At 38.2% G+C, this 27,935-nt stretch overlaps 2 protein-coding genes across 6 annotated transcripts in view; one reads left to right on the plus strand and one right to left on the minus strand.

Annotated features, from left to right (window-relative positions):
• Positions 1-10,687, plus strand: part of TELO2 (telomere maintenance 2) — a 33,385-nt gene extending 22,698 nt beyond the window's left edge. For all 3 annotated transcript variants that reach the window (XM_051969405.1, XM_051969407.1, XM_051969406.1), the window contains exons 15-21: positions 860-931; positions 1,826-2,017; positions 2,624-2,715; positions 3,946-4,045; positions 4,611-4,675; positions 5,434-5,549; positions 8,950-10,687. In XM_051969405.1, the coding sequence (XP_051825365.1) occupies positions 860-931; positions 1,826-2,017; positions 2,624-2,715; positions 3,946-4,045; positions 4,611-4,675; positions 5,434-5,549; positions 8,950-9,053 (741 nt within the window). In that variant the 3' untranslated portion in view covers positions 9,054-10,687. The remainder of the gene's footprint in view (positions 1-859; positions 932-1,825; positions 2,018-2,623; positions 2,716-3,945; positions 4,046-4,610; positions 4,676-5,433; positions 5,550-8,949) is intronic.
• A 363-nt stretch (positions 10,688-11,050) lies between these two features.
• The window catches only part of IFT140 (intraflagellar transport 140), a 192,759-nt gene continuing 175,874 nt past the window's right edge, over positions 11,051-27,935 (minus strand). For all 3 annotated transcript variants that reach the window (XM_051969403.1, XM_051969401.1, XM_051969402.1), the window contains 11 exons: positions 23,584-23,774; positions 22,526-22,621; positions 21,650-21,782; positions 21,353-21,496; positions 21,076-21,204; positions 18,109-18,291; positions 17,025-17,231; positions 15,710-15,922; positions 15,448-15,614; positions 14,165-14,306; positions 11,051-11,537 (listed from right to left, as the gene is read on the minus strand). In XM_051969403.1, coding sequence (XP_051825363.1) covers positions 11,331-11,537; positions 14,165-14,306; positions 15,448-15,614; positions 15,710-15,922; positions 17,025-17,231; positions 18,109-18,291; positions 21,076-21,204; positions 21,353-21,496; positions 21,650-21,782; positions 22,526-22,621; positions 23,584-23,774 — 1,812 coding nt within the window. In that variant the 3' untranslated portion in view covers positions 11,051-11,330. The remainder of the gene's footprint in view (positions 11,538-14,164; positions 14,307-15,447; positions 15,615-15,709; positions 15,923-17,024; positions 17,232-18,108; positions 18,292-21,075; positions 21,205-21,352; positions 21,497-21,649; positions 21,783-22,525; positions 22,622-23,583; positions 23,775-27,935) is intronic.

The raw sequence follows: 27,935 nt of genomic DNA on the forward strand, positions 1-27,935 counted from the left end.
AAGGCATAAAGGAAGAAAAAGAACAGGAAGATAATTAGTATAAATGATGAGGAAAAAAAAATCTGAAAATATGTGCAGTGTACCATATCCCATGTACCTCCCTTCCATCTCTTTGAGGGATGGGGTGGGTTAGAAATGTCTTTTCATATGTTTTTGAATAATGTTTATTCTTTTAATTTTGCCATATTCACTGTTAATATTTTTTGTAGTTATTCTTTCCACTTTATTGTAATCATTGTGTATAACATCATCTTAGCTTTGCTTGCGTTGTTCTGCATCAGTTCATGTAGATCTTTCCATAATTTTCTGTATTTATCACACATCATTTTTTATAGCATAGTAGTGTTCCATTATGTTCATGTACCACAATTTGTTTAGCCATTCCCCAACTGATGGGCATCTACTTTTTTTTCCAATTCTTTCTTGTCACAAAAATGGCTGTTTTAAGTATTTTGAAGCATATGGGAGTTTTCTGAATATTGGTGATCTCTCAGGGTATAAACCTAATAGTAGAATCTTTGTATCAAGGGTATGGACATCATAGTTATTACATTTGCAAAATTACAAATTGTTTTCTATGATTGTATGAATTCATAAATGTACTAGTATGCTTATCTTACCATATCCCCCCTTTCCCCATTCCTCACACCTATGCATTAATTGTTTCTATATCTTGGATATCAAACCCTTAACAGAGAAATTTGTGCAAAGATTTTTTTCAAGTTAATTAACAAGTTAATGTTCCTGCAGATGGAAAATATGAGCATATCCAGACCTTTGTTAATTAGCAGAGGGTGCCTGAAATTTCTTTGGGTTGTACAAAGTGCTAGATTTGGTTTCTCTTTCTTGCTTTCTGTAGGTTGCACAATATCTGACTTCCCAGTTTTATGCCATGAATTATAGCCTTCGGCAGCGGATGGACATCTTGGATGTAAGTGGTACCTGGGCTTCTTTGTGTTCTCCCTATCACCTCCATGAAGCATGAAAGTAGTATGTGGGAGCAGCAAATGAACAAAATAGATGAGGCAGGTATTAGAATATCTCTTTTGAATTCATTGGAAGACCAAATGGTAGATGTTGTTAAGAGTCCAAGTGGGCAGGGATCTTCCATGAAGACTTTTATAATTGAAATGGAGAAAACTCTGAAGGTTTTGCAAATACTGGTTGAAAAATGAAAGAGAATTTGAAGAGCGGAAGAAGTGAGTAATTTTAGATTGTGTTCTTCAGAGAAAGAGGAAATGGGGCATCCATTAGTGTTAGTCTGTTAATTCCCCAGGATTCCCTTAGATCTGGAAACAGTAAGAGGAAAATGGGGAGGAACAAATAAATGAGTTTGGTAGTAATGTTAAGATACCATGAAAAAAAATCTTGTTTTCTGCATCTTCTCCCTTTTTTCTCCTAAGAATAAAACAGAATAGGATCACACTAATGGATCTAAAGTTAAAGTATTGTGTTCACATCAATATTTGGCCTCTCCAAGTATACATTTCTGGAGAAGAGATATTGTATCTTATATGTAGCTTGTTTGGGTCACTTTGCATCCTTGATTAATTTTTTTCTTTATTAAAGTTTTTTATTTTTCAAAACATATGCCCTTGAACATTAGCCCTTGAAAAACCTTATGTTCCAACTTCCTCCTCCCATCTCCTTCCCTAGATGACAGGTAGTCCAGTATATATTAAACACAGTAGAAATATAAAATGTTAATTTTTATAAATGAATCTTCCCCTTTAGGTCTGAGCATGGGTGCTTTTGGATTTGGTACTTGCTTTTCCTTAAAGTTAAAATTAACAGTCAATTCCTGGGGTGCTCCCTTTTTTCTTAGGTGTTGGTTCTTGCAGCTCAGGAACTCTCAAGCCCTAAGAGCTTAGAGGAAGCCAAGATCCTTGGTCCTCCCAGGTCTGGTATTCAGCTCTTGCCTGCATCACTGACCCCCAGTCACAGTAAAGTTCCTTCTGAGGACTGGAGGAAAATTGTGGAAGAGAGGATCAAAAACAAAACACGTCGATTTGCCAAGGTACAGCCAAGATCTGGGAATGGAGAAGAGGACCTCTGTGTGTGTGTGTGTGTGCATGGGCTCATATGTGTGAGTGTGTGTATGTGTGTGTATAAGGAGCAGGAAAAGTAAATCTGGAGGTAACATGGCTCTGATGATTTAGAATGTTACAAATCAAGCAATATAATGTAGCATTTGGGGACAGGCATGCTTAATTTTTTTATTTTTAATTTTTAAAATTTCCATATATCTTTATCTCAGTAACTTAGCTCCTTTCCTTAATTAAGCTTAGGCTATTGTCATAAGATCTCTCTTGGTGAAGCATAAGCCCCTGGGATAAGAGGTAGGGATGGAAAGAATTCTTTCTGAATTCTTTCTGTCCTATGTAGCTCCATTTATTTTCCAAATTTTCTCTTTGACACCAATTCCATCATTTGTGTCCTGGTCCTGCTCCACAGTGGATTTGAATACAGAAGCATCTGTGGAATGGACATAGGTAGAGCAAATATTGTAGGAAGCAGAGATTCAGTGCAGGGCCAGCCTTGGAATACCAGCCTTCTGCTTGGCCAGGGTCTGGAAGGGAGGGAATGGGAGGAGCTGCCATTTCATTCTCATTCTTTATGGCAGGGTCCTTCCAGAACCGACACAGCAAATGGACCCAACAAGTTTAATTCTGTGGTTGGTTATTTCTTCTTTCCTCTCATTGAACGTTTTGACAGGTGAGTGGGATTTCCTAGATGCTTGTGTATTGGGGGTGCCACGAAAGGCACACTGTTGAATTCAGTAGATTCACTGTATGTATATCACCAAGCACCTAATGTCTGTCTGTAAGGCCATGATTCAGAAGTAAAAAACAAATTGTGGAGGCCTGCTGGTTAGGTCACAAGATAAGATTAGTATCGACTCCTCTCCAGTCCTGATTGAGGGGTTACTTGTATGTTAATGATAGTACTTTGTGTTTTTCAAAGGATTTCACATCTTTATCTCATTGATCCTCATAATTATTCTCTGGATATTATCTTAGTTTGACAGATGAAGAAACAGACTGAGAGAAGAAGTAGAATAACTTCCAGCAGTCACTCTTGGTTAATGGCAAAGCCAGGTCCAGAACCCAGTCTGTCTTTTGACTCAGAGGGCCAGCAGCTTGCCACAATGGATGAAGTGGCGGGTCTGGAGTTGTCAGGAGGACTTGGGCTTGGTTCCCTCTTTTTTCCTTTTTGAGCTTCAATTCCCTCATCTGGAAAATTAGAATAATACCTGTATAATCTGCCTCATAGGACAGAGATTTAAATGAGATGATATATTTGTAGTGCTTTTAAATGCTGGTTATTATTTCTACTCTGCTGTGCTTCCTTGATTTCTATCTAGCTATATTGAAATATAATTAGATGCTATAGCATCTAATACAAAACACTGCTTTCTGTAGGCTCTTAAAAGAATCCTTTGGAGGCCAAGAATATATAAAGAAATCATTTCTGGTGCAGGTTAGATGCTGGTGTGAACACTAGGAAAAATGGATTTTTCCTAGTATCCATAGAGAGTACAGGATAGTGGAGAAAAGATTGAACTTTTCTTGAAGGGTATTCCCTTTGTTGGCCCTAATAGAAGTGTATGAGGAATTAGGTCACGTCAGAGCCTCATCATTTTGTCCCCTTTCCAGTTGTTCATCCCTAAAAGATAGAAATTGGGTAGCTGTGAGTCTCTTTGCTTCAGAGGGAGTGGGGATGGGCTCTGATGTAGGGGCTTCAGCCTTGGGGCAGCTTCTCATTTTTTTTTTTTTTTTTTTTTGGCCTGTTATGATGGAGGAGGCAGGTTTTAAGGGATTTTGTTGGAGGAGTTCCCAAGAAAAGCCAGTTTCTTCTCCTTGAGTGGATCTAGAAGAGAATGGACCTATTATTTGAAATCCAAATTTGGCTAGGCACGAGAACTCACTTAGTTCTATATTGCAGGCCTCTTGTGACTTTTGACCTTTTGGGAGATGATTCTTTGGTCCTGGGAAGACTAGTTCACACTGTGGGAATCCTGATGTATTTTGCCATTAATACCACAGTAAGTGCAGAGGAAAGTATGCAATCTAGACCTGTTTTTTGTGATGCTTAGAGCTTTTGTCTTCATAAGATGAACTGGGGAAATGGAATTATAAATCCTGATTGGTGGATGGCTTGAGGTTTCAGCTACCTAAAGAATAGAATTCTGTTTGAAATCTGACTTAGGATGGGCTTAGGATGCCTTAATAATGGTCTGTCAGAGGAAGGACCTTAAAAATAATTTTTTTTATTTTACTAAGAAGAAATCTAAAATCCAGGGACAACAAGGACCTTGCAAGAGGTTAGTCTGATCCCTTGAACTGGGTCAGGAGTGACCTCAGTTTTAATTCTTGAGTTAATGGTCACTTGATTCTGAGTTCAGAGAAGGAAGTACAGGTTAACATTAAGCTCATATAGTGGGATCGTGTAATTCTGGAGCCTTTATAAGCCATTAATGAATGAATCCAGGAAACTGAATCAAAAGCCAGCTGTAGACCTCTCTATAGAGGTCACACTTAATGTTTACCTTTTTTATGCCAATTCCATGGAGTGGCACACATCCTAACAGCTGTGGTTTGTGTTTCTAGGCAGCTGTGCCAATGGGAAAGACGCTGTTGGAGTTTGTGTGGGCACTTCGTTTTCATACAGATGCGTGAGTGTACCTTCTGATGGATATCTTCCCATCTTCAAAGAATTTTTATGGGCACTTGAGATACAATGAATTGTTGGTGAGGGAGAATAATTTTGCAGAGGTCAGTTTGGAGTTTGAATAAGCTGCTTAAATATCATATTGTAATCTTCCATAAGAGAGAGTATGCAATTAAGTCTTCAAAGGGATTGAATTAGATGAGGAACAGTTTCATTTGGACCATTCTAGAGGCATGAAATATAGCCATTACTGATTTCTTTGGAAGTCCATGATGAGACTTTTACATGGTGACCTGCTGGTCCCTTTTGGGACCAGTAACTTTCTTTACTATATAGGGCATGGAAAAGTATAGATGCCTGTCTCCAGCCTAATGATAGTAGAGTTGTTGGGTTTTTTTCTGCTGAGGCAATTGGGATTAAGTGACTTACCCAGCTAGTAAGTGTTAACTGTCTGAGGCCAAATTTGAACTCAGGTCCTCCTGACTATAGGGCTGGTGCTCTATCCATTGTGCCACTTAGCTACCCCAGAATAGAGCTGTTAGAATCAGCCTTACTGATCAGTAAGAAAGGTCTCTGTTTAGTAGAATCTACAATTCTGAAGGGCCCTCTTTTGTACCAGCTACTTTAGGACAGTGATAGTTTTTATTTGCTAGGAATTTGGCTTCTGCTGCAGAAACCTGACAAAGTTAAAGGCACAAATGTAGTGTGGATGGAGGACAAGAAATTTGAGTCTGACTCGATTCATTTATCATTGTATGGCAGGTATGTGCGTCAAGGCCTTCTGTACTCTATCTCCTCCATACTTTGGAGTGTTCCTGCAGAGCGCCTTCTTGGAGATCTGACAGATGAGCTCCTAGAAACCAGGTCGTGGCTGGCAGGTAAGCCTTCCGGTAGTGACTGAACCTGCCTGGCGTAGAAAGGTGACTGTGCGAGGGGTTCTTTATTGGACAGCACCCAAAATGGCCTGTGGATCAGGGTAGCTGACAAAAGTGCAGCAGGCGTGAACTGCCAGGAGGAGGAAAAGACCAATCTTGAATTCAGTCATTTCAGTAATTTGGTGCTAATAGTAATAACTCAAATTTATATAGGACTTAATAATTTATAAAGTTTATTTTCCTCACAACATCTGTATGTGGTAATTAGTCTGAATGTTAATATCCCCATTTTACAGTTAAGGAAAGTGAGTCTTTGAGAGAAGTGACTTGTTCATGGTCATCCAGGAGGAAGCACTTTTCTTGAGCCTGGGTCACCTAACTTTTATATGCTGAGCTTTTCCCATTCTTCTGTCAATCACGTTGTCATGGTCTAGTTCACACAGGGGACCAGCACACAGCATTCCTAGCCACATTCCAAATACATGGGGTTAGTGCAAGGCAATAGTAACTACTATACTACCGGCTTGTATTGAATACTTATGATTTCAAAGGAACAGGAAGTTCTGATTTCCTCATTGCTGCTGTTTAGGGATTTTGAGAGTGAATGTTCAGAGTTACTTTACAGGATCATGGGAAGATAGAAATACTTACCTTGGACTTGTCCGTTCTGCTCATGTGATGCCTGTAAGAGGGAGGACCAGCAACAGGAATCTGAAATGACACATTGCTGACTTTGGAGAGGAATTCTGGGTGTGTCCATGGGGCTTCCTTCCAAAGCAGCAGGACATGGCTGCCTGTCACCACAGGGAGTTTGTTTCCAAAATCTACTCATTGGCTGAACTAGGCCAATCTTTTAAAATCTGTATTTCCCTAGGAAATTCAGTGATTTAAGTTGCTTAATCACCTTAAAAATTCAATTCAGAATATATGATCTATGAAGAATTTTCATATCAATATCCCCAAATTTCACAGCTCTTAGTTCTAATGCATATAAATGGTATGCCAGTATGATACTTTTTGCCCTCTTGGTGCTTTTATTTTAGGAAAAAAAACAAAAAACAAACCTAAGGATGTTTAATTGAGCCTTTAATAGGGCTTGAGAATTATTAGCTCATTTTAGATGGCTCAAACTGAAGCCTGGGGTTAGTATGCAAAAGAACCCTGGTAGCTGATTTCCCTTGTGTCTTCTGCCTCATTGAAGGAGACTGAGTACATCCTCCATTGATTTTTCTTAACATAGACAGACCTCCTGTTCCTTCCTCCTTTGTCAGTCTCAGATGGCCATGTCTGTGGAAGAAGTGTTCTAGTCGCTGAATCCATTGTTACCTTTGTACATTGACTTCCCTTGATTTAGTGTGACCCTTTCCCTACATTGATTTAATTTGTTCTCATAAAATTTGTTCTTTGCAAATGACAGGCTTCCTGCCAAAGTTCTGGGGAGGGAATTCCCCTCTTAATTCTTGGCAGTTATGGAGCTACAGGGTGACTAGGAAGCATTAAGGGAGGTGGTGGGAAGACTTTACTTTTCAATTCATGGCTTTTTTGGTGCTGCTTTCCTTCCTCTGGAGTGCCCAGAGCTGTGGCAATAAGTTTGGCAACAGCATGTGAGGCTGAGCCTTCTCCAGGAGTACCATTTGGTCTGGTGGTGTGGAAAGGGCACTGATTTCATTCAGAAGATTGGTCTTCAAGCCTTGGCTGACACTAACTCATTGTGCCTTGGTTTTCTCGGCTGCAAAATGGAGATAATTATCTAGATAGTTCACATTGTTTTGGGAAAAGTGCTTTGTAATTCTTAAAACACTACATAAGTATGAGTAGTTATTGCCATTATGAAAGGAGATGGGAACATCAAAGGGACTTTTGCTTCCCCCTCAGGGTAGCATTGAGCTGGGATCAGAAGGCTGGAGATAGACTTGAAAAATAATCCCATTCCCCAACATGAGTTCTGGCTGGGCAGGACTTGAGGTTGTGTTGGGAGCATATGGCCTGTGCGTACAGGATTTCCTTGTGGCCTCCCTGCTGTTCCAGTCTCTCCCCACTTGGACATCCTGAGTGCATCCTGGTTTTTTACTTTGCCAAACTCATTAAAATCCCCTGAAATAATAGCTGCCAGCAAAGATTCCCATGCATAATCAAGAGTTTAAAAGATAAGTGGCTTTTGTGGTGAGGAATTAAGATTTTAATTTTTATCCTAGACTTTCTCTGGGAAGATCTCCAAATGGTATTCCTCATCCTTACAAGAGAACAACAGATAGTACCGTCAAATATTTAAAGTGCGTACCTATTGCTTACAAAGTCTGAGGTATAGTAAGGTGCCAGGTCTCCTGAAGTGGGTGGTAGATCTCCAAAGAAAGTTCCCACAGAACCTCCCTCCCCAGCATTGGCACTGATTTAATGGCCTGAGCCTTCTGCATGCCAGTGGCTGAGATGGCAGAGTTCTTCTTCGAGGAAAGGTACATGCCTACACTTGACCTGGAGTTAGGAAGTCAGATGCTTGTTAGCAGTGTGATCCAGTTAGCCTTTACCTCAGTTTCTTCAACTGTAAAATGGGGATAATAGCACCTAACTCAGGATTGTTGAGGGGAAAATGAGATGTTTGTAAAGCTCTTTGAAAACCTTAAAGTGCCATATAGTGAGTACTTGGTAAATATTGGCTAATTCTTCCCCCAGATCCGAGCAAGCAGAACTGATTGTCGGGTAAAATTCAGGCTACTTAGTTTAGTTTACGCCTCTCTGACTGCTTTGCTTTCTAGTTAAGACTGACTAAATGATAAACTTGGCTTATGGAAAACTCAAACTGGTAAAGCCTGCTCAATAGTTCCGCTCAGAGGAATCTTTTCTTCCATTGAATAACCCCTTGACTACTTAGGAGACTCCTAGCTGAAGCCCTCTCCCTAACAAACATTATTTGCTAGAATTATCATGTCCTTTCCCTGCCCTAGTTATCTTGACTATGATGGCAGGTAGTTTCAAATTCCTCTTTAGTAAGAAGTTATAAATCCTTTTTTCAAAAATAATTCTCAATCGAGAGAGACATGATCACTTGTGTTCCCTTCTCTCTCTCCCCCCCCCCCCCCAAGATGCTCTTTATTTAGGCGTCTTGAGAGATTCAACACAAGATTCACTCAGAAAGAATACATTTAACTATGTTCTCAGGGTTGTTGTTTTCTTTTTTAAGTGGCACTATGATTTTTTAAGTGGAAGTGGATTTATCTGGACTTCCCTCCCTCCCCCCCTCGCTGGGTAATCATCCTAGAACTCATAGTGTTATTGTGGAATTCAACTGCCAGGCTCACTAGGTAGACGTTTGCCCTAATTTCATTAGTTTTCAAATTAGAAATTTCACATTAGTTTTCATTTTAAGACAAAGTATAGTGAACATGTGATTTTGTTTCTTTTACAGCTGTAGCAGAGAATGACCCAGATGAAGACTGTAGGAAGCTGGCCATGCAGGCACTCCTACTGATGGAAAAGTTAAAAGACAAACTCCAAATAGTTGGTTCTTAGTCAATCCAATTGCCCTTAACCTGGCCCTACAGGTGGCCTGAAAGGATTTTTGGGCCATCACCTGGCTGGCAAAGAGGAAGGCAGAGAGAAACAGGGGCCTGGCCTGACATCTGGGCTTTGTAGTGGCAGCCAACTCTGTGAAATATTGATATCCGGTACTGAGTGTACAGATGCAGGAAAATGCAGTAGAGTTGCTGTCTTCCTCCCCTCCCCCTGCACACTGAATATGCTATTTTTAGCCTGGTATGTTTTGAGTCTTCAGCTAAAAATACAGCAAACCCTGTATAGCCATTGCCTCTCTACTGAAACCGCAGGAGCAGAGAACTGGTCGCTGATGGCTGTGGAAGGAGTTGCCTACATGCCAGAAGCAGCAGCTAGCTCAAAGATTTCTCTTATTGTTTCAGTGAATCTTATTAGGGGTGAAAGGTATGGTGTGGTCATAAAGCTAAAAAAGGTCTTACCTCCTGTGAAATTTCTTCATATTAACATCCCCCTCTATCCCCTATCAACCACTGGCTGTAAGAGGAACTGAAGGGGAAGGAAAAGAATGGAGAAGCAAGATGAGGCACTACTAATATGTAGCATTAGTTCTCTGCTTGAAGAGAACTTCTCCCAGATTGGACCTGAGGACGGTGCCCCCATAGTGTAGACTGTGAGCTCTGACCCTGACGCTGCTCTTCTTTTTCCCAGAGGCATAGCTGTAGGACAATATAAAGGTCATCCTCTCTGGTCCACCTTACCCACAGCAAAGTTCTCCGGTCTTGAAAAGGGGTACAGGACCAGGCTACAGGGATTGGCCCAGGCTGGTTGCCCTGATATGATCTCTGCGGCACACCCATGTGCAAGCTTTGCTCAGACTAGATTTGTTGAGGTGACCAACTTGCTGGGCTAGTTTCCTATCATTTTCATTCCACTACACATTTGCCAATTTATAGCACTCTCAAGTGAGCCATGAAGGAGAACATAATAAGTCTTGTGATGACCCTAAGAAGAGAGAAAGGGCAAGGACCGTTATAGCCAGAACTAGAATAGAGAAGAGGGGGAAAATGCAGTTCTTGAGGGACTCTTGGGTCTCAACACCCTCATAGGGAAACCTGGTATTAGACCTGCTTCTTAAAGAAGCTAAGCATAGTCTGACAAAAGGTTCTTTAGACATAGCTGAATTCATTCTCCATGAGATTGCTTTGTGTCGAACCATTGGAAAGGAATTCAGCGTCAAGGAAACACCAATGAAGGAAGTACACTAAGGGTCAGCCTCTCCTCCTGTTGGAGCACAGAGCCCCACTCCTTCCCCCCCAATATAAGGAGAACCCATTGGAAGCCACTAGCATCATCGACTTTAGCTCTGCCTGGTCCTTAAATTAGTGTTACTGATACAGAACTGTGTCTGAGGACTTGAATCCATCTCTTTCTGACTTCAAAGCCAAAATCCTCAGACACAACAATTGTGGGAATCTCAGGCACATAATGTAACCACTAGTGATCTAAGCCAAAGCTGTCAGTCCTGCCAGCAGAGGGCCCAGCCTAGCCAGAACTGGATGAAAATGGGGCTGGGGATGAAAATGTAAGATTGAAAATCAAGATGAAAATGTAACACCACCATGATGTTATTAAATTTGTTTTTTCCAAGTCAATACATGACCTACAGGGATCTGTTTCTATTTGAATTTGACATCACTTCTCCAGGCAGCTCTTTAGGTATAAAGCAAAGGGCTACCCTATATTAGAATGTTTGCTCCCTTGACAGTATATTGAAGTCGTTAATAGAGTTGCTTTGCACTTTTCACCCCCATCCCTGTTTGAATTCTAAAAAAAGACGGTATCATTCTGTTTCTTGGATTTTGGATACCTTCCTTTCATCCCAATGTAGAAATTTCAGGAGGGAACTAAGATTATGTGAGGATTGGAATCCAATGGTATGTGGACCATAGAGCCTTTCATCCAAAGGCAAAGCTTCTATGCTACCCAAAATTCATAGGATAAAAACAACTAAGGCATAAAGATAAAAACAACTTTTAAAATATAAAATCGTAATTTTTTACAATGTGGAAATTTTAATACAAAACCACCACCACGACCAGCAAAGTCTGCCTTCCCTTCAGGCATCTCCACCCTTGAAGTTTCCCACTTCTTGCTGCAAATCTGGGTGCTTAAACAATTTGGGTCTTTTTCCCTCCTATCAGCAACGAGTGGCTTTTCCAGCTTGTAGGAGTACACAGATAAAGCAAGTCAATTATGTGATATGATTTAACTGCTAACTGCTATGTATGTGAGCAGTTAGGAATCATCCTCTACCTCCTCTATCACTTCCTCATCTACTTCTTTGCCATCTTCTATGCTATTATGGCGAATTCGCTCAGGCATGATGCGACTCAGTGGGATGCCCAGTCCTCGATGTACTGCATCCATGGTCCTTTGGTTCACATAGTAGGTCAGGTTTGCAGATGGAAGCCTCTTCCGGATCTCCTCAAGGTATTTATAGGCCTGTGTCAAAAATAGCTAGTTATTTGCCTTCACCATACCTACAACAACTAAGTTGGTATAATTATATATACTCTATCCTCCAAATGTACCATGCTAATATGAGCCTGGAAAACTATTCATTGTAGTAGATAATGGGAAAGAATTCAGTCCTTACTGAAGAGGGCCAGAATAGTTTTAATATTTTTAAATTGATGGAAGAACCATAGTCATACCTAGAAATTAGTGCAGAATTGTTCCTTAGCTTTTGTCAAGAGTCTATGGTGTCGTCAGCAAGTTATAAGTGATATGCATGAGGGCCTGCCCTCATATACATATTTGTTCAGGTAAAGTAAAACAGCCTTTTAAAAGTTAGACTTGTAAAGATATATTTACTGGAATATCTGCTATTTCTTAAAAGAGACAAGCAATAAAAGGAGAATGGTTTTTTTCCCTAATCAACATTTAAAAATATCTGTTTATGTGTGTGTGTGCAAAAATTTGCATCATCCTAAACCTAGTTTTGGCTAGTTCCCTGTACTACCAGATTATGAAGGGTCCTAATACCTGGATCTTATTCTATAGAAGATGGAGAACCACTGAAGATTAAAAAAAAAAAAAAACCAAAACATTTTTCATAATTGTTTTAATATATCAAAGGACTCCAAAGAATACTTTTAAGTGAATATCCCAGTGTTAATCCAATAAGGATTAAAATATAATATAAAGGAGTAATTGTAATTGATGTACATGTAATCTCACACTTTAGTATGTTTACATTTTTTAAGAGAAAGGATGGGTGTGTGTTTTATAAGTTAACATCATTATTCAATGTTTTTTATCCTGGTTTTGTTGCCATTTAAAATTGTTTTCATTTACACTGATGTAGTAATTTAGTAATTATATAGTTATACTGGCTTAGTATCATTCTTTATCATTTCATAAAGTGAATTCTTGTAGATTTCATTTATTATGACTTATATTTATTTTTTACATGCTATTTTATTTAGTTATTACCCAATTAGGCCTATAGCATGTTTCCAATATTTTTAACTTAACAGAGTATTGCTATGAATATTTTTATTTGCATAGGTCTTATTAATAATTTCCTCATGATATAAACTTAATAGTAAGATTACTGGGTCAAAATTTTCTCACACAATTTTATCTCTTGTTTTCATAGATTCGGTAATAATGGGAAAAGTAGAAAAAGTGCCTGTTTTTTTCTTTCATCTCTATCAGCAACAATTTTTACAATCTTTGCCAATTTGATGGGTTTGAAGTATTATCTCAAAGCTATCTTAATTTTCATTTCTCTGATTGTGGGCTATTTTGAGCACTTATTTTGAAAACAAATGGCTCATTATATATATATATATATATATATATAAAATTTGGTAAATCATATTCTTTTCTACTTATTGATACTTTATTCAGTTTTAATTTATTATTTTTTAAAAATAGTATTTTATTTTTCCAAATACATGTAAAGATAGTTTTTAACATCCATTTTCATACAACTTGGAAATTTTTCTTTCTCTGTTATTCCCCCCTTCCCTGATATAGGTTAAATATGGAGAATTCTTTAAAACATTTTTCCATATTAGTCATGTTGTGCAAGAAAAATCAGATCAAAAGGAAAAAAAAATTATAAGGAAGAAAATAAAGCAAATAAAAACAAAAAGGTGAAAACACTATGCTTCAATCCACATTCAGTCTCCATAGTTCTTTCTCTGGATGTGTTTAGCATAGATGGTATCTATGGAATTGCTTTGAATCACTGAATTGTTAAGAAGAGCAAATGGCTCATAAGGTTAAGATTTGTTTCAATTTATTGAAGATCTTTTGTTTCAATTTCATTGATTTTTTTTTTTCAGATATTTAGTCAAGTCTGTATTTTATTCTGGCTGCATTTATTTGTGCAAAAGCTTTTTGATAATACATAACCATTTTTTATTTAGTCATATTCTCTCTATTATTTCTGGTTATAAATCCATTCATCCCTTATCACAACCATGAGATGTTATAATAACATTTTCCTATGCTTTTTTTTTTAAAGAGTATGACTATGTTAAATTTATTTTTCCATTTGGAATTTATTGTGAAAACTGCTATTCTAAAACTGTTTTTGCTATAGCCACTTAGTTTTCCCAGCAATTATTGCTAAAATAGTTTTTTTTCTCTGGCACTTTGTGAAAGTCTTACCTTCTATGGTTTGCTTACTTAATTTCTTTCACTGAGCAGCTTTTCTTATTTCTTATCCATTACAAGAAAGTGTTGATCATTACTGATTTATCCTAGGATTTGAAATCATGTAATGCCAAATCTCCATCATTCTTGAGTTTTGTTTTTTCAATTATTTCTCTAGATACTCTTGATATTTTGTTTCTTGTGAATTTTTTTTTTTTTTTTTTACTGAGGCCAAGAACTGTTTTGTTTTTGCGTTTCTATCCCAGCACTTAGTATAATGTCTTGCATATGTTAAATGCCTAATAAATGTTTATTGATAAGCTGATTTGGAAAACCAGAGAAATAGAAGAACATTCATAAGAATATTGGGATACAGCAAATTGAGATCAATTTCAAATCCTATAGTCGTGGCCACTGAAGCCAGAAAATTCCTTATATAACTTTATTAATTCAACACTTACCATTTGATATTCCTCCATTTGTAGGTAATGTTCAACAAGGAATCCATAGACATCCCCTATTCGGATAGTAATATCCAGATCTGGCTCTTCTAGGAGAAGCTCACATTGCTTAACTGCCTCTTTTGGGTCTTCTGTGTAAGTCCTGGTGAGAGGAAAATTATTCTGAACCCCACATTCTTGATAAAGTGGTTAAAGTAGTTTCACTTGTAAAGCATGCAAACTCTTACCAGATGATTGTCCCTTAAACAGTAACTTTTAGGGCCTAGGTAGAGTGAAACTAATGCAGCATTCCCTCCCAGGTAGTCATTATTTTCTTTACAAAAATAAAGATGATGAGGTGGATTAAAAAAAAAAAATCAATATTAACGTGTTTATGCTTTCCCTTAAAACATTCAACTTGGAAAACCACTGCTACCACATTGCAATTCTTCAAAAAATTCCTGGCAATTGTTTTTGAGAGATGCTTTCAGAGCCATTTTACAAGCCCAATGCTCTAGTCCAATCTTTCTTTGACCAAAAATGCCATTCAAAGCTCACTCTTCTAACCAGTGCTTAGTGTTGCAGTGGATAAAATACTGGGCCTAAAGTCAGGAAGACCAGCCTCAAACACTTACTAGTTGTGTGACCCTGGGCAAGTCACTTACCCCATGTTTGCTTCAGTTGCTTCATCTGTCAAATGGGGTTAATATGATAGCACCTACCTCTCAGGATGGTTGTGAGGATCAAATGAGATGATGATAAAAGCACTAAGCATAGGGTCTAGCACACAGTAGGTGCCATACTTATCAAATTTATCCCCCCAAGTCAAATCTATTTTGAAAGGACAAAGATTTATCATCAAAGAGGATACATAAAAGAACGCACCCCCCCTTTGAAAGTGATTACCATTAATAATTTGAGCAATGGCACCACTATTGGAATAAGGTATATATGGCTTTGAAAAGTAAATTATTCAGCAGAAAGATATTAAAAACTCTAATGCTCTCTGTTGTTTTTGGTATAGGAGATCCTCAGGGATTGTTCTTGGTGCCAACATTTAATGAATCCCCATTATATATAAGTAGTCACTAACATCTGCTTGAAAACTTCCAAGGAGAGAAGACTCACTGTGTCTTGAGGCAGTCCATTTCACTTTTGGATAGTTTTATTAGGAAGTTTCGTGTTTTTTAAAACATCAAATCTAAATTTGTAACTTCCATTACTGCTCCTGGTTTGGCACTCAGGGTCTAAAAATAATAAATTTATTTTTTTCTGTAATTCTAAAACATAACAATAAGACTTACCTTCGGGCTTGGATGAATCTTTTCACGAGAGTCATCTTACTTTGTAGCTGTGCTAGCTTGGTCTCTTGCTCCATGGGACTCTTTGCTTTGGCCTTTGAAAGGCACTTGTAGGCTTCAGTCAGTGCTCCATGGGCTTTGTCATAGTTTTGATATTCATCAATCTCCACCTACATCGATAAAACCAACCAAGAATGAATGTGTGAGGTTTGACCTCCCATATTCCCACATACCCGCCAAAATGAAAAGAGAATATGTACTGTACTTGGGCACAGGCATCATAAAAACCAGCCAAAAGGTCCAAGGCCCTCCCTTTAGTGTAGAAGCTGATGATGTTCTTCATAATCTCTGGCTCTTTGCGCCAGTCCAGAGACTGTAAGTAGTTGGCAGCCATGATATAAATTTCCTTTTGCCTAGAGACACCCGCAAAAAACACAATTTTCTCAGTGTCCCCAGACTTCAGTAGAGCTCTCATGGCCTGGAGAGAGATAAAACATGAGAGGCCAACATTAACACAATGGGGCTGGGAAATAAGTTGAAAAGGAAATTCTCTAGCTGGGTTAAATTCAACAAAGAAAATCTCAAAAACTGTAGGGTTATTTGTTTTTGCCTATGTAAGGGAGACCTCAATATTCTGTACTAAGAATAAAGTGCTTCATTATTCTTTGACATATCCTGGTTAAAAAAAAAAAAAAACCTCATAATTTCTCACTGATCTTGCAGGAGTTTACTTGATGCACAAACACAGAGACTCTGCTCTTCACTACTGCTTGCAGAGATAATACACATTTCCTCATCACCTAGCCTGTGTGCCAGGTGCAAGAGGCAGAGAAAGAAGAAGTGAAACATCCTGCTCCCAGGAACTTTACTTCCATCAAAGGAGGCAGATGGGAACAAAATTATTACAAAGTGGAGGATGGATTGAGAGGGTCTAAAAAGGTTTTGTGAAGAAAGGGGGACACTTGAGTTGAGTTTGAAGGAAGTGAGCAATTTTATGAGACCCAGTAGAGGAAGGAAGGTATTGCATTCCAGTTGTGAGGGACAAACCAGTGCTGAGACACAAAGATGGACAACAGAGGGTTAGAACTAAGAAATAAAAAGACCAGTTTGAGTGGACCAGAGTATGAGAGTAATGTAATAGTGGGAAAGAGAGAGTGGTGCCAGATTCTGATGTTCTTCAAAAGCCACACAGAGCAGTTTGTATTTTTTCATAGCAGCAGTAGGAACCATGAGAGTTTTTTAGTTGGGATGTACCATGATCAGACTTGTGCTGAAGGAAAACATTTTGTTATCTATGTAAAGGATAAACTGGACTGCAGAAAAACAAAATAGGGGAATAAATCCAGGCAAGAGGTGATATGAATTTGAACTAAAGTGATAAGGAAAAAAAAAAGTTGCAGGCAAATCAATATTTTCTTCTTTATGTGCAAGAGATGCTCTGTGGTTATTTTCAGTAATCATTCGGACATATGAAAGCCATTTAGTACCTAGTAACTAAACTCATCAGTCCTTTCAGTACCCTGTGTTATTCTCTCTCAGATCCCCATTATGAACATTGTCCCCGCCATGGCCAGATTTACCTTCAGTTTATTTCCTGCTTGAGTGTACTTTTTGGTAGCTAAATGGTAGTTGCCTTGTCGCATACAGCAGTTTGCAATTTGTTCCAGCAGTTCCCGCCGTGATTCCTCAGAAAGGTCCTTAGACTCTTTAGAGACTGTCATCTTTTCTGCCATCTCCTCAGTGATGATCATGTTTTGCTCTAGACAAAGCTGAAGGGCATCCTGGTACTGAAATCAAACAACAGAAACTAAGATCCTATTATCCCTTGTACGTTGCTGACCATGCTATTGGGGCAGTGTGCCCTTGTCAGTCCTTGGATCTCTGGGAAAGCCTGGGTACTCTCTTTTCAGAAAGAGCAGATTCTATTCATTGCTTAGGTGATGATTCACATTGATGTCTCCGAGGGCTCCTAGGAAAAGGTAAAAGTTGTGGACACCACTGAAGGAGCAATGCCAAAGACCTGGCAACATGCCATACCTGGCACCTAACATGGAAAAGCAACTTCATTTTCACTGGAGGAAAATGGAAGCAAAGGATTTGGATTCGAATGTTATCAAATAAAATACTTATTCAAAAGGTAGAAGGGCAAAGGAATTGTCAATTTCTGAGTTATTTTCAGTATGGATGGGAGAAATAAAATTTTTTCAACATGCATAAGCTAAGAATGTTTAAGAAACCATATAATATCTGTGAAATTTTTTTTTCCACCTGAAAAGAATTTACAAAAAGAAAAGAATTCTTATAACTCACTGACTACCATGTGAGGCCATGACTATAAAGTACATTTGCTTACAGCTGCAGTAATGAATCCCAGTGAGACTAAGGCAAGGGGAATTTCTTTTCTGTTCCTCTTTGTACTTTTAGGATGGGGTCTAGCCGACTACTTCTTTGGATGGTAGCCACATAAGAAGAATATCTGTCCCTTAGTTGCAATAAGCTAGAGTACCTTTTGATTGTGGAGTAAAAAGGATGAAACAGAATTCTAAAATGTGATTTATGGACAGAAGCTAAGGATAAAGGGAGTCTTTTAAATAATGGCACCCCTTCCTCTTTCTGTTCTCTCATATCTGGGGGCTTAGAAGGAGCTAGAATGAAGGCACTTACCTTCTTGGCTGCCAACAACAGTTCTACTGCCTTCTCGTACTGACTGTGCTCAATGAAGAAGTCAGAACAGCGAGCTAGAAGGGCTGGGTCTGACTTCTCATCCAAATCCTCAGCAATCAGCTGCAGAGCCACAAACTGCTGGGTGGCAAATGCCAATTCCAAAGCCTTAGAAAAGTGGCCAGCCTGCAGAAAACAAGATAGTCCTTTGAACTGGAATTCTAAGCACCCAAGAAGTATTTATAGTGGTCACATAGTGGCATAGTACTGGAGATACAAAGACAAAAATAAAAAGTCTGCTTTCAAGGAGTTCCCAATCTATTAGGGGAAATAATGTTTGGGTGTGTGTCTCCTGTTTCTACCCATCTAACCATCAAGGTGGTTTAAGGAGTGAGAATGTTGGCCATAAGCGAATCAGGAAATGCTTGAACAGAGTCCAGAAGAAAGAGCAGGCTTTTGAGGAAGAGGAGAGATCATTCCAGACAAGGGGCACATCTGGGGGGAAGTACTGAGATAAGGATGGAGTGTTGGAGGAACAGCAAGGAGGTTAGTCTTCTTTAGAGTGTGGGAAGAGAACTGTATTATTAGGTTCAAAGATGGGAAGGGGTCAGGTTATGAAAGGCTTTTTCAAGACCAAACAGGAGTTTCTATTTAATCCTCCAAGAAGCTGTAGGAGTACAGAAACGGCATGGTCAGATCATTCTGGCCACCGTTTAGAGGATCGATTGAAGTGGGGAAAGACTTGCGGTGGGGCCACCCAACAGGTGACTAGTGGTCCATGGGAAAGATGTAAGAATCCAAACGACAAGGGTGGCTGTGTGAATAGAGACAAGGGGACTTGGGCAAGGTAGACTGAAGAAGGATAAGTAAGATTTGGCATCCATTTGTCTATGGAGTGAGGAGTCAAGGATGATAATGAAGACTGTCAACTTCAGTGACTGGAAGGGCAAGTTCTCCCTTGAGGGAAAATAGGGAGTTTGGAAGAGAGGTAGATTTGGAACAGAAGAAGCTGAGCTCTGTTCCAGACATGTTGAGTCTGAGATGTCTTTGGAATTCATTTTAAAATAAAATACTATTGAAAAATTTAAAAAATTTTCCAAATACATGTAAGAATAGTTTTAAACATTTGCTTTTGTAAAACTTTGTGTTCCAAATTGTTCTCCCTCTCTCTCTTTCCCCCCTCCTCAAGATAATATGCCATCTGATATAGGTTAAATATGTGCGATTCTTTTAAAATTCCATATTTTTCATGTTGTACGAGAAAAATCAGACCAAAAGGGAAAAAAACTGTGAGAAAGAAAACAGAAAATGAAAATACCATATTCAGTCTCCATAGTTTTCTCTTTGGATGAGGATGGCATTTTCCATGGAATTCATTTTTATATAGACAGCTGGTAATGGAACTAGATACCTCAGGAGAGAGACTAGGGCTAGATGTAAGGATCTGGGAGTCATCAACATAGAGAGTATATGTAGGCCCTGGGAGCTAATGAGATCATCAAGTGAGAGACTAGAGAGACATATAATATGATTAGCCAGCAGAAGAGACTGAGAAAGAATGAGATTGAAGAGAACCTGGAGGAAATAGTACTATACACACACACAACAGAAGAAAAAGTACCCTGAACAAAAAGGATGTTCAACAGTAAAAGATACAGCAGAGAGGATTGAGGGATTAAATTTGGCAAGTGAAAGAACAAAGGTAATATTAGAGAAAATAGTTTTGGATGAGTGATGAATTTGGAAGCCAGGAAGTAAAGAGGTGAGAAGAGAGAGTAAGGAAGGGAAGGCAACGAGTTTAGACCATTTTTTTTTTCAGGGACTGAAGAGTAGAGAGGGAATGTTTGAAGGGAGATAACTTATTAAACAAAATTGAGATGGAATCAAGGAGAAATGTAGACGGTTTGACCTTGTCGGATCTTGCAGAAAAGGAGTAAGTAGATGATGTCAAGGGTTTTTGAGATGAAAAGATGAGAGAGCTCACAGCAAATGGCCTCTTTTCTCAATAAAGAGTGTAATGAGGTCCTTAGTAGAGAGGATGGGAAGAAAGGGAACAATGAGAAGTATAAGGAGAGAAGAAAAGGTTTGGTATATCTGTGAGAAGAAAGATAGAGAATCATTAGGAATAATGAAAGGATTGCCTTTGCAAATGAGCAGAGCTATTAGATAATGTAAATGTGTAGTGGGTTTGGTCAACTTGGTTTCATGGCTCTATTTTGCAGTACATGAATAGGAACAGAAGCAAATGGTTGGAGTAGTTCAGGGTTGAGGTTTGATAGGTACTTGTATTGATAGGGTAAGGATACAAGGATTTGAGAATAGAGTTAGCTGAACTGGGTAATTAAAGGGTGGAGATTTAAAAAGTGAATGGAGGATAGGGAGACAAAAGAGCATAGTGAGGATGAAGAATAGGTTTAGGAGAGAAAAATCAGAGATAGATAGAATGATAAGTTTTCATTAAACAGAGCATGGGTTCTTTTTTTTGGTCACTAATACCTCTGACAAGTCAGCCTTCCTGGAATGTTTTTTAAAAACATAAACTATATAGGATTGAAAAGAATATCAATTATATTGAAATTAAAACATCAGTTAAAGGCCCCCAACTCTATGGACCTAAAAACCGTCCAGCTATAAGCATGAAATAATCCAGTATGCACAAGAATTGGAGACTAGAGAAGCCACTGTGAAGCATGAGGGATGGAGTGTAGGGAGGGATGGAGTGTGGGGAGAGATTGGGGGAACTGACTGGCTGTGGATACTCCCAAAAGAAAGAAAATGGTCAGAGTATTTTCATCCATCAGTCTTTTCTTCAACTCGGGTGAAAACAAATGGTTTGACCACAGTCACCCAACTTTAGTTAAAGCTCTACTGACACCTGAAGAACCTAAAATGAACTCAAATCCTCTGAACATATCATAAGTCAATATTCTTCAAATTACAAATTCAGTAATGAATAGGACCCCTATTTACCTTGTGATATAACATGACTGCTCTGTCCATTTGTTCTCCCTTCTCCTCATAATATCGTGCTGCTTCAATCATATCTTCTGGAGAACTCAACAAAGCCAAATTCATTAATTGATCATCTAAGTTGTTTTCCTGGGAAGAAGAAAAAGATAAGTTTCTGAGTAAAGTTTCATTACTAATATATTCTAGCTTCTCTATAGAAGGTGATAGAATGGTACATCTACACTGCTCTAAAAATGTTTCTGAAAGAGTCTGCTCTGGCCAAGTTCTTGGAACCTACCTTACATAAACGGATGGCATTATTAAAGGCCTGGGCCCTTGTGTAGAAGTGGACAGCCTGTTTGATTTCCTCTTGACTTTCATACTGACGGGCCAGATGATATGATGCTGCCCAGTTCCCTGTTTCATTGGCTATTTCAGCAGCCTAAAAAAAGAAATCCACATTAAATTTGGGCTGGTCTTGCTTTTTAACTAAATAGGACAAAGACTTCCCTAGCCCAGCTATTATGTATCTTTCAAAAGTGATCTTACCAAATTTTTAAAAGTTTTAAAAAAAAATTTTTTTAAGTGATCTTACCTTTTGAATGTTACCTTGGAAGCAATAAATACGAACAAGAGAGAAATAATCCTGAGCCAATTCATAATACCGTAGTGCTGAATCCATGTCTGCTTGGCTTTCTAAATACTGGGCCCACCATTTCCACAGGCTCCTACAAAGCACAGTAAGATCACATTTTGCATGTTTCTGTTGATGTGACCTTGTTCTGTCCTCCCAGCCTCATGTGAAACCCCATCTAGGCTTCCAACTTGATGCTTCAAAAACACTAGCTTTAATTTCCCATTATTAGGGGAGATCTCATCACTTCAAAATATGGGTCAATATGGGTCACCAGATAGCAGATAAAGAGATCTAAGTTCAGATTCTGCTCTTTAGGGGGTTATCTTCATTGCTGAGGAGTCACACTATCATCGATGGAGTACTACAGGTGACAATGAAGAAAGATATTAGAAGGCATGGAAGAAAAAATGGGCCTTTTTTCTCAATCATTACTGTTTTTGTTACACATTTCTGGATCAATTTTTGACCGTTCTTCATGTTGTTGCCTCCAAAAATGTTTTAGATAGGAAATGACTCATTTAGGAAACAAGATGAAAATGATGTTCCTAATGTCCTGAGAAAAATCTCATTTGAAAAGAAAACCTTATGTACAAGAAACTCTAATTAGATCCATTCACAGATGTATGATATGGAAAAAAAAACAACTTCCGAGTTTCCCAAAGTCAATTCTATATGCTCTTCATAATCTCTTTGCACACCAGGTTCAAATTCAGAAATTAGATTCAAATCTCAATGACAGAGAAAACAGCTTCTAAAACAACCTCAATCACGTTAGAAACACTTCTGATTTCTCAAAATCCAAATCTCCAGGGCCAGGCCAGCAACAGGACTTACTTATCTTTCATTTTATTGATGTAAATCTCCAAAGACTGTAGATCTTCTGACAGCATCCTTGGCACCTCAAATCTATGTGTGTCTGACTTCTCATAACTGTTTATAAAATAATAACAAAAGAATAAGACTGATACATGTAAGTAGCATTTTAAAGTATTTTCTATCCATTACAAGATTTTATTTTGTAATCACCACACCTTTTTGCTCCCCAATAAGAATAGAACAGAAGCAGAAAATAAATAAGTTGATAACATAAAGGCAAGTAAAGGCTTGCCAAATGGTTGAATGCTGATACTTAGGTCTGTAGCTTTGTTATGGATTTTTTTGGGCTGTCAAGTCAATGACTGTATATATTTGGGCACATCCTGTTACAGTGCTAGGCATACTATTTATAATTGTCATGACTTACAAATGGCAATGAAACAAATCATATATGGAAGAAACCCATTTGGAAATGAGCTGTTCCCCTTCTGGAGGTGGAGAATATCTTTCTGAGCTTGGGTAAACACTATAAAAGTTATGTTCTCCAAAGTGGGCAGTTTTTCTTACCAAAAAAATCCCATCAAGCCCCCAAAATGATAAAGCAATTAAATTAATGCGTTAATTCTATGGCTTCAATCACTCTCAGAGTGATTCATAAAAAAGATACAGCTGTGTATCTGGTCTGTATGAAAACCAAATCATATCATTTGTTAAAATGCAAAAAAAAAAAAAAAAAAAAAAAGGAGCCTATTAATTCCCTTGAAGCTCCTGGAATATCAAAACTAAGTGGTGTGTGTGTGGGGGCGGGGTTTAAAGGCAGAAAGTATAATTAGCTTCCTATATGAGCTAACAAACTTTTCTGTAGTGCTTCTGTCTTGTGATCTTAGCTTATGGTGTCTGTACCAATGGACATCATTCCTTGATCATGAGAGGTTTATCTCATAAGGGTACAAAAGGAGAGGTAGAAGCCCAAAACTTAATTAGCAAAGTGCAAAAAAAATCCCTGAATTAGTCTGAGGAAGAACCAGAGCATCCACATTCCTTTGTATGCTCCCCTCCTGCTCTCCATCACTCACTAGTTCAGTGCCAGGTTGCAGTCTGCTGTGGCCTCTAAGTGTTTGGCATAGTTGTAATAAGTGGTACGGAGGTGAACTCGGTCATGGGTCTCAGCTATTTCCACTGCTTTCTGCCACTGGTCTGAAGCCTGGTAGAATTTGTTCAGTAAGTCATAACGTTTGCATTTTTTGTACAGATACTCTGCATCTTCCTGGAAGAGAAAGAGTAAAGAAAGAGAGAGAAACATGTAATCAAGAAGGAGAGGCAAATTTCCTAAGTCATCCTACATAAGAAGATTCCTGGGCTACAAAGTGGGGAAAGTTACATAGTTTGAATACATATATCAGTGTGTTAGTTCTATCCCTTGAGGAGCTGAAAATCAAACTACCTACTATTATTCTAGGCACAACAGACATTCAAAAAACAGTTACTGAACAGCCAGTTAATAAGATGTTCTGAACCCTAGGCTGAAGAAATCAAAAGTAGTCTTTGCTCTGAAGGAACCTATAACAGACGGAATGGAAATGCAAAAAAAAAAAAAAATTCAAAATACTTAAAAACGTAATTATACTCAATCTGGTTACTGATAGAATTGCTTCCAGTAAAAAGATCTGCCAAAAATAGATATTTAGAGAATACTCACAACAGGTCAAACATAAAATTAAAACCTACCTAATGTGACAATTATTTTTAAAACAAGATGCTGTGGGAAATGTGACTCAGCTGTGAATTAATCTCAATGCATTTAAAAAACAACTTTCCCAAAGTCCACCTGACCACTTTTTAAGTGTTAACTCTGCCTTTCTACCCTACCTCTTTTTGTTCAATATCTATGAAGTTCACCACCACGTTTTTTCCTCCCTTCTTTTTTATCCTCTTTTCCTTTATTGATTTTTAAGGGGGGAAGTTCACTTCATCTCAAAGATTATTCAAATAACTTACCAGGTAACCTTGGAGTTATTCTTATTACATCTATCTAGCCTACTATAACAAACTGCTAACTCATCTTCTTGCCCTTTTCCAATCCTTTTACGTAGCTGCCAAAATATCAACTCTGCACAGGTTTGGCCTACTTATTCCTTTGCTCAAGTTCCATTTTTAGCTTTACAGCATATAGAGGGCACAGTGGATACAGTGCCAGCCCTGACAACAGGAAGATAATCTTCAAAACCAGTCTCAGACACTTAACCCTATTTGCCTCAGTTTACTCATCTGTAAAATGGGGTGAAGAAGAAAATGGCAAACCACTCCAGTATCTCTGCCAAGAAAATCCCAAATGGGGTCATGAAGAGTTGGGCACAATTAAAAATGCCTCAACAAACCAGTGTATCGAATAAAATACAAATTACTTAGACTGACATTAAAGGCTCTTCCCACTCTGGCTCTAGTCCATTTTTCCAGACCTATTTCATGGCTATCACTCACCTTCATGCCCTTTCCATCAGTGCCAAACTGAACCACTAGCTGCTTCCTGATCTTCTGCAGTTTTCTGCCTTTGTTCATGAAATGTGAGCAAGATCTTAACCTCTACTGATCTGTACAAATTAAGGTAGTTAAAAAAATATTGAAACCACTGTCAAAATTTAATTGGCTCAGGGGACTAAAGGCCTGTGACTGCTGACATTACTTCTTGGTCATCTGAGTACAAAAGAGCCACATGGAATTCTAGATGTTCTTTGATGTTGGCTGACCATTGCTGGACTGCCATGAGCAACTCAGAGATAGTAGAACCACACTCAATTAGTCAACATGAATAGTATTGAATATACTGCTCTGGTTATGGCTAAGTCAATTGTAACTATTAGATAATCTACAGAATATCTCATGCTGTCTCAATATCAAACCCAATACCAGGGAATTTGCCTGCATCAAGCCCAGCTCAGAATAGTGCACTAGCACCTGCCACCCCTCATGTCTGAAATCCTCATCTCGCCTCATCCCCAGATCTTCTGAGACCTTTCTCTGACTTCAAAGTTCTAATCCAATGCCACCTTTTCCATGAAGCTTTTCCTGATCCCTCCAAATGAAAGTGTTCTCTCCTTTCCAAATCTTCCTAGAAAATGTTGTGGTTTTCTTTGCATAGAATGCACTTATCATGTTTATTGAATTGACAGTCTTTTAGCTGAGGTACATAATAACAAGAATAGTACTCTAAGGTTTATAAAGTACTTTATAAATATCTCATTTTATCCTTAAATGTTATTACCTCTGTTTTATAGATACAAAAACTGAAATAACCACCTATCTATTAAGTGTCTGAAGCTGGATTTGAACTTAAGTTTTTTTCAAATGCTACATCTAGAGCTTTCTACTGTACCTTCTAGCTGCCATAAGAGACCAACCAATTCACTTGCAGTCCCTCAGTAATAAAGAAACAAAAAAGGTATCACATTTTGATATGGACTATAGTCTTATCATCAGCAACAACTTTTTTTAAATTAAAGCTCTTTATTTTCAAAACATATGCATAATTTTCAACATTCATCTTGCAAAACTTTGTATTCCAAATTTTTTCCTCCCTCCCTTCCTCCTACTCCCTCCTCTATGGCAAATAATCCAATATATGTTTATTAAACATGTACAATTCTTCTATACATATTTCCACAACACCATGCTGCACAAGAGAAATCAGATCAAAAAGGAAAAAAAATGAGAAAGAAAAAATGCAAGCAGACAACAACCACCACAAAAAAGCGCAGATGCTATGTTGTGATGCACATTCAGTTCCCACAGTCCTCTCTCTGGGTGCAGATGGCTCTATCACAAGACCATTTGGAATTGGCCTGAATCACCTTGTTCTTGAAAAAGTCATGTCCATCAAAATTGATGATAGTATATTCTTGTTGCCATATGTAATAATCTCCTGGTTCTGCTCATTTCACTTTGCATCAGTTTAGGTGAGTCTCTCCAGGCTTTTCTGAAATCATCTTGTTGGTTATTTTTTACAGAACAATAATATTCCATAACATTCTTATACCATAACTCACATTCAGCCTTCTCCAGCTGATGGGCATCCACTCAGTTTCCAGTTTTTTTTGCCACTACAAAAAGGGCCAGCAACAACTTTCTTTTGATAATCTAAATTTCACATAGAATACTTATCAGCATTCCAAGCATGGAGACATTTCAGTGATTTGCCAAGATAATTAGAAATGTCAGTGTCATAGTTCACTGAGAAACCCTATAAAATTTCTGAGTCTTATCATTTGAGGAATGATTAAACAAATTATGATATTTTAATGTAATAAATTCTATCATGATGAAAGGTATGGTCTCAGAAAAATCTGGGATTTTACGAACTAATTGAGAACAATGAGAACTAGAAGAAATATTTTTAAAACAATAAACCTCGTAAAGATTAATCACATTCAAAGTCTTCCTCATCTCATCTTGTATTTCAAAGCTGCAATAACCAATTCAGATTCCTGAAGACCTATAATGAATCATATTCCCTATTCACACAGAGGAGATGGACCACAAGATGTAGAATAACATATATTTGAAATATGGACAATGCAGAAATGCATTTTGTTTCACTAGAAATAATTTGTTATAAGAGTTATAATATATATACATATCATTTTTTCCAATGTGGGGAAGGAGGTGAGAAAGAAAAAATAAACAACTTAGGAGTTCTTCTGTCTCTTTTCAGAAGAGACTCTGGTTAAGGAAGAAAAACTTCTATTTCTACTCAGCAGAGTCAGTCACAGGAAAATGTAAGAGAATTAGTTATGTGATAAAGAAAGGTTGAAATAACTTTGAAGTAAACCATATCCTGCTGCTCCTAAAGTTGTTCACTTAAGCAGAAACAAACTTCTGCTCAACAAAAAGGCTCAGTTCTAATGGAGTCTTGGTCTTGGCAGCTTCGTGACATGCGGAGTGTATGAAGCTCTGAGTTTGAGTCCTATCTCAGACACTTACTATCCTTTTTAACCTGGAAAAGTCACTTACCTTCTGTTAGCCTCAATTTCCTCATGTATTCAATGAGTACCTCAGAGAGCTGTCATAAGAATCAAATGAGCTGATGGTGTAAAATGCTTTAAAAATCTTATAGTGTTATCTCAGTGTAATAGGAGATTGGCCAATGCTCACTCACAACTTAACTGTGTGAGGCTGGGTTCCATGAGTGATCAAAGAATCCTTCCTTTAATTGTTTCCTTTGAGTTTATTATCTTGATGAAAAGTCAAGACTTTGGGTCTTGCAGGGTGCAAAAACTGGGTGTGCATAGAAAAAACCTGAATAAAGGAGCTCTCCCTCCTGGTCCTGCTGGCCTTGAAGGATAAGCACAGCACTCGTGTCCTAGGATACACCTGCCTTTTGTGTCTGTCTTTTCCTTTGGTACCAGTTAGCACAGGGCACCCTCAGAGCAGC

The sequence above is a fragment of the Antechinus flavipes genome, chromosome 1 (genome assembly GCF_016432865.1).
Source record: "Antechinus flavipes isolate AdamAnt ecotype Samford, QLD, Australia chromosome 1, AdamAnt_v2, whole genome shotgun sequence".
NCBI classification, from domain to species: Eukaryota; Metazoa; Chordata; class Mammalia; order Dasyuromorphia; family Dasyuridae; genus Antechinus; species Antechinus flavipes.